We start from the raw sequence: 6,348 nt of genomic DNA on the forward strand, positions 1-6,348 counted from the left end.
CGGAATTTCGTCATTCGATGTTGATGCCTAATCATTGATTTCATTAATACACTAAAAATGACTGGAAACAACTGAGAATGTGGGATTCACTATATTATGTGTTTTTATTCATGCAAAAATTGACAAGATTGGAGCATTAGCTGGCTTTCTGTCTCAGCCCCCCCCCCACACACACACACACACACCCATACCCGCCACCTACGAACTTAAACATAAAATATGTTTTAAATCCAGGAAATATTAAGTATAACATGAGTACAGCATGTCGCCCCAGAGGGGGTGTTTGACCGGCGTGAGGACGTGTGGAGACCGACTACACTGTCAGGTCATGAATGTTCCTGGCTGCTCTCAGTGCAGACTTCATGGCGGTTTCAATCCAGCCATGTGGAGTCGCTGTGTGTTCTCCTGCAAAGTGCACCCGTCCCTCGCTCTGGAACAGTTCACTGGCGTAGTGCCCCTGCTGGTAGGGCGTGAACAGGGCAAAAGCGCCCAGGCTGTAGGGGTCTAAAGCCCACTTCTTCACAAAGCCCCCCGTCCACAGAAGCCTGATGTTCTGTCCATGAATCATCACCAGGTCCCCCAGGACAACCTCCATCAGCTCGTCGTCGCTAATCCCTTGGAAAAGGGTGGAGTCATCAGAACAGGTGTAGGAGGCCAGCAGGGCGCCTGCGGTTGTTCCGGGGAAGCTGTGGCTGGGGTAGTAGATGAAGCGAGAGGGCCGGTCAGTTATGCTTTTCCCCCCTCTGATGCCCTCTTGCTCCCAGAACCTGGTGCTGAAGCTGAGAACAACTTTGGTGGTGCTGATGTAGTGAACCGAGCGCAGCGCCTCCATCTTGTCCCCGGAGAGGGGGGGCTGGAAGTCGATAAAGAGGCTGGCCTTTGCTGTGGCAGTAACCAGGGCGTAGTCCGCTGTCAGGTTGGTCAGAGAGCCTGGATTTCTCCCGTCGCGGTATGCTACCGTCACATTCTCACCGCCTGATTGGTTGATTCGCATGACCTTGGAGTTGAGGAGGACGGTAGCGTTTAAAAGCTGGTTTAAAGCCCTGGGGAGGAGGTCGAAGCCGTCAGTCACCTCCAAGTACCTGTAAAAAAAACCCATCATTAGTCGTACTCACTGATCAGTGGGTGTTACCAGCACATCATGGAGCCACACGAAAGACAAACAACCACGCACGTGCATCCTCACACCTACAAACTAGTGCTTTTTGTTTGTCATCTGTCTATCTGCAGTGGTGGACAGACGAACACTTGACCTACCCTTCTCAACATCCTGCGAAGGGTAGGTCAGTGTACCCTGAAAGTAGTACCTGACAACTGCATAGCTTTGACCTTTCAGGGTAAGTAAAAGCTATGTACTAGCTTCTACCATAGATCAAAACTGGTGCATAGGTAGATCAAAGCAGTAGCTTTGAGGAGGTGGGAGGAAACCGGAAGAACCCATGCAGATGAGGGGAGAACATACAAACCACAGAACTGGACTTGAACCTGGAACTGTCTTGCTGTGAGGTGACAGCGCTACCCACTACCCACCGTGTTGCCCTTTTCAATGACAGTCATATCCAATTTTCCATTCTCTTCCAATGAATGGTTAAATGAAGTCACCTGTTCAGAAAGTTTAGATTTCAACCTTGCGGTAACAGTAAAGAAATTAGCCTAAGTCTTGTGCGATCACTTAAAAAATGGATTGTGCGTGGTCGATAACGTGACCTCAGACAGCGGAGGTGAGCTTTAAGGACTCAGTAAAGATCAGTCCACACATCTCTTACTCCACATCGTTGTTGATGTCTGACTGTATGTACAGCATTTCTAGAAAGGATGTGTGGAAGAGGCTGTTCTCATTCAGGACGTCCCCGACCATCCTCAGAGCTCCACGACTCAGGTTTGCCTCTTTCACCAGATACTCCTGTCAGTAAATAATAATGTTAATGGGCTGCTGAGGATGTTAGCTTTCATACATAAATTGGACTCTGAGTGGATCTTTACCTTCACTGTGTAGGAGTCGTATTTATCCAGCATGGCCTTGCAGCCAATCGCCTTCAGGTCATCCTTCACCTGCATGCACACCAGCCATTAGTGTGTCTGTGCAGTAAAGCAGCACAGTGTGTTGACGCGTCATGAGTGTGTAATGAACGTGTCGAGGCGTACCTTCCCAAGAGTGTGATTGAACAGCTGACCTGCTGACATCCCCCTCTCACTGTCTGTCAGGCTGTAGTTGAGCAGACTAGGGTCCTTCTCCACAGCCGAGGTTCTCTGAAGAACCCCGTTTATCAGGTAGAAAGTGTTGGCGTCGTTTTGGAAGAACTGGTTCAAGGAAATGTTTAAACTGGAGGCAAAAGAGATCAGGATCCTGTGGAGCAGAATTTCCCCTGGGATCATTAAAGTATATATCTATCTATTTATCTAGAAACACACCTGAGGGTCTTTCTTCTGGAACCACTGTTGGAGTGTGAGATCATCTAGTCCAGGTCAAATACACGGAGGGCCAAAAAAATAAACGTGCTATAAGTTTATTAAAACATTGAAAAGAACATAGCCTATTGAACCAAGAGCCTACACAGTGTATATTATTTATGATTAAATGAATAGAGGAATAATTTGTTATGGCTCTGTCAGTAACTTCAAGAGGAAACATTTTCAACAGGTAAACAGCAAAAAAGTAAATGTTCTGTAAAGACCAAATATGTTACTTAATATCGAGATAAATGCATAAATAAAATTGCATGCATTATTAACTGAAAATGCATTACTGTGCATGCATTATTGCATGCACAACAAAGCAGTAGAAAATGAAAAATGAATGAATAATAATATTGTGCATGCACAATAATAATGCATTATTGTACAAAAAAATTAAAAAATATTGTGTTGCTCTATGATCCTACTTTCAAAAAGTAAATTTAAAAAAAAAATCAGTTTTATTCTTCGATCAATTGTATTCTTTATCGTATCTGCAATTTTCCCTGAGTCCATTCAACTTAAATATAAATAAATAAATAAATAAATAAATAAAATACAAAAATCTATGGCACACAGAGAAGACAGTACTGTACTTCCTTCAAAGAGACATCGCGTCTTGAAGAAACAAAATGTATTAAATTTAACTGAATTTAAAACTGAAAATGCGTTCCTGCCCTGTGATGCTCACTTGTTTGAGCCTGATATTTGATGGTGTCTCATCTTTCATACAGGTTAATCAATGTTTGGGGTCAGAGTTCATTCAGGGGTCAGGGTTCATTCAGGGCTCAGGCTCTGAGTCAGGAAACCCTCAGGATGGAGTGAAGGTGTTTATCAGTCAGACGCTGCTGTGTGATGTTTCGTTCAGCTTCAGAGAGAACAGTTGTTCACACAGGTCTGTGCTGTCAAACATGGAGAGCGTCCGAGCAGCTTGGATGTGCAGCTGGGGCGTCGTGTCCGGGATGAAATGTGTAAACTCAGCAGAAGACACATAAGTTTACCTTTGACCTCTCTGAGCATGTACTCTGTAACCCACCTGGCTTTAAGCCCCCTGTTCTCAGCGTCCACCGTCCTTTTAGCCATTTTTGAGGTGCGGACTAGCTAAATTCAACCTGACTACTGATAAACAATGAAACCGAAGCCCGCTTGCTGCACTGCAGTTACTTCCACCACCGTTGCATTGTGGGGAATGCAGTGTTTGTGTGTGCAAAACACCAATGACGGCTTGTGGGCCGGTTCTACTAGTACTGTAATTAAAAACCACCCAGGGGGCCATAAATAATTCACGAGCCAGAATTGGCCCGCTGGCCTTGACTTTGACATACAGTATGTGACCTAGTCAAAGCTGGGCTGGAGCAGGAGCATGAATATTGACACATTATCAGCTTGTATTGCTTGATTGGTTCCCTGTTCAAACAGGATGACAGCGCTATGCCTCTCAAACGTCTCCATTCTGACGCAGAACACAACCAGTAACAAGGCAGTCAGAGACTGCAACATCCCACGACACCCTTGAATTCAAAATTTTACCCTGACCTACTTTCACAGAACAAAGCACTAGATTTGATCTATGGTCTTACTCACACTGGCCTTGACTAGTACGAGACATCACTGCTTTGAAGCGAGACGGAACAATGAATGTTAAACTTGAACCAACGCAGTTACAGACTGCAACATCCTGCGACACCCCTGAATTCAAAATTTTACCCTGGCCTACTTCCATAGGTCAAAGATCAAAGCTAGTGCTCTGACCTACTTTCATAGATCAAAGCACTAGCTTAACTAGATGTTCATTATGCATATATTAAGTCAGTATTATTATGGGATGGCAGACTCACTCACTTATGAAACCTGGGGATCCTCATGGCGCCCACCTCCGCGTACCAGCCTTCTCTGGTGTTCCTGAAGGTCTCCACACGTCCTCCAATGCGGTCACTGGCTTCTATGATCGTGATCTTGTTCCATGAGAACAAGATAACAGAGCAATTTTGATTGGATGAAACTTTTTTGGATACTAGATCATTTGGATACTGATGAAATTTGGAAATGTTTTTCTTTTTTATTCTTTGAAATTAATTTGACGCTCTTTCTGGTACCTAATCATAGTGACCCATGGAAATTAGCAAAATAAAATTCTTTAAAAAAACATGTTTAACATGTTTCCCAGGTACCTCACATTAAACTATTCTTGTATTCTTTTATACATTGGAGGTGATCAGATGACTTTAAACAGTCAGTTGCTTTAAGGTGTGACACAAGGACAGAGACAGGTGGGCTAGAAACGAGTATCCACCGTAGGCGTACAGAGTAAAGTTACCTATAGATTACTTCACCTTATGTCCCGCATCTTCCAGAAACTTAGCAGCGGTCAGTCCGGCCATGCCGCCGCCGATGATGACGACATGACGGGGAGTCTTTGTGGCAGGAAGACCTTTCTGAACTATGTTGAGAAGTTGGTCGTAGTCAGTGTCTTCTTGAAGGCATTCAAACAGAGTGTCCCCAGAAATACCACCGACCCAAAACACAACGACGCCGACTATAACAACCAGAGGAACTGAGGGAGGAAGATGGAAATGTCACACATTACGCTGGATAAGAACGGCAGCATCAGAGGTTCATGTGTTCTACTTACAGATTTTACACAGGGCCAGGTGAGGAATCATCCTGAGAACGACGCTCCACGGATTCTTTCTTCTTCCGATGTGAGATGAGGAGGACACCTGCCATGGGAAAAAAAATGTTGAATTCAAAGCAACCCCTTCCAACAACACAAATAAACGCATATCGATCGCTGGTGAATGACCTCCGACAGTTCTAGGACGTAGAGAACTCAGGTGGAGGAGGCCTACACTCACCTTCATCAGAGGTAAAGTCTCATAGGTTGTTGTGGGGGTGTTCATGACTGACAGGAGGCTAAACGGGAACGCTGTCCCTCATATGGAGGCACCGCATGTGTGAAGGAGCGTTTAGCGCAGCCCTCATTTTAATAAGGGGTGTGGGACTCCTCAGATCTCCCAGAAATATTTTCCCACAGCGGATCCAGAGTCAACCACACTGAACAAATCAGATTAGTGAGGTTATACTAGTCATCAGCATACCTCATTTCCTCCATATTGACTCGGTGCTGCGTGCCCTGGTCTTATTGAGCGCTATCCAAACGCGACACATAAGAATTGACCTCAGAGAAAATCAAAAGTGTTTTTGAAAGTTTAAATGAAAGAGACAAAAGCCGTACCTTTCTCTCCGCTGGATCGAAGCCACTGAACAGGTTTGCAAACGCTCACGCCAACTCACCCGTATTGATCTCAGGTTCTCACAGGTTACAAAACCGTCTGGCAAAAGGTTTTATTCCCAGCACAAGTCAAGGTTGTTTTCAGTCAGGGGTAAAGTTTTATTTCACCTTTCTGTCAGCATGTGCAAAAGCACTGAGTTCAGTTAACTCATCATGTTGAGTTATGTCAGCTACGTTAATGTTTAATGTGTAGTTCACAAGGTAGGCCGACCTACTGTATATAAAGTCAGGTAGATGCTGAGGTGACAGGTTCCTGGCCTTACTCTGTACACGTGTACATGAAACTTGGTTTTCCTTCATGGTCAATGTTGCGTTGTTAACACCAATAACTCAATCACGCAACAATGGTCTCGTGTAAAAACACCAGGACAGCTGAAAACAGTTTATTCCAAACATCTGGATTTAAAATAACTTGTATAACTGAGGATTGAAAAACTTAAAGTTAGTAATGAGCAGAAGTTGAAACTTCCACAGAGAGCACTCAGAGAGCATAAAAGGTCAGAGTATAAAAATAAATAGGTAAAAAGTGTGCTTTGTCCAGAAAACTACATTTCCCACAATCCAGTAATTAAGCCAAAAAAGGTTCTCATAAAATTAATGTC

General features: G+C 44.3%; 1 protein-coding gene across 1 annotated transcript; it reads right to left on the minus strand.

Annotated features, from left to right (window-relative positions):
- Positions 1–199: 199 nt before the first annotated feature.
- il4i1 (interleukin 4 induced 1) lies at positions 200–5,697 on the minus strand. The gene is made up of 8 exons (XM_068317820.1): positions 5,690–5,697; positions 5,087–5,174; positions 4,788–5,008; positions 4,297–4,409; positions 2,146–2,347; positions 1,984–2,052; positions 1,767–1,903; positions 200–1,082 (listed from the first exon to the last, which is right to left on the minus strand). Exons 2-8 carry the CDS (start codon positions 5,115–5,117, stop codon positions 314–316), a joined length of 1,542 nt encoding a protein of 513 aa, XP_068173921.1. The 5' UTR covers positions 5,118–5,174; positions 5,690–5,697; the 3' UTR covers positions 200–313.
- Positions 5,698–6,348: the final 651 nt, after the last annotated feature.

This window comes from Antennarius striatus, chromosome 6 (assembly GCF_040054535.1).
Source record: "Antennarius striatus isolate MH-2024 chromosome 6, ASM4005453v1, whole genome shotgun sequence".
In the NCBI taxonomy this organism is placed as follows: domain Eukaryota; kingdom Metazoa; phylum Chordata; class Actinopteri; order Lophiiformes; family Antennariidae; genus Antennarius; species Antennarius striatus.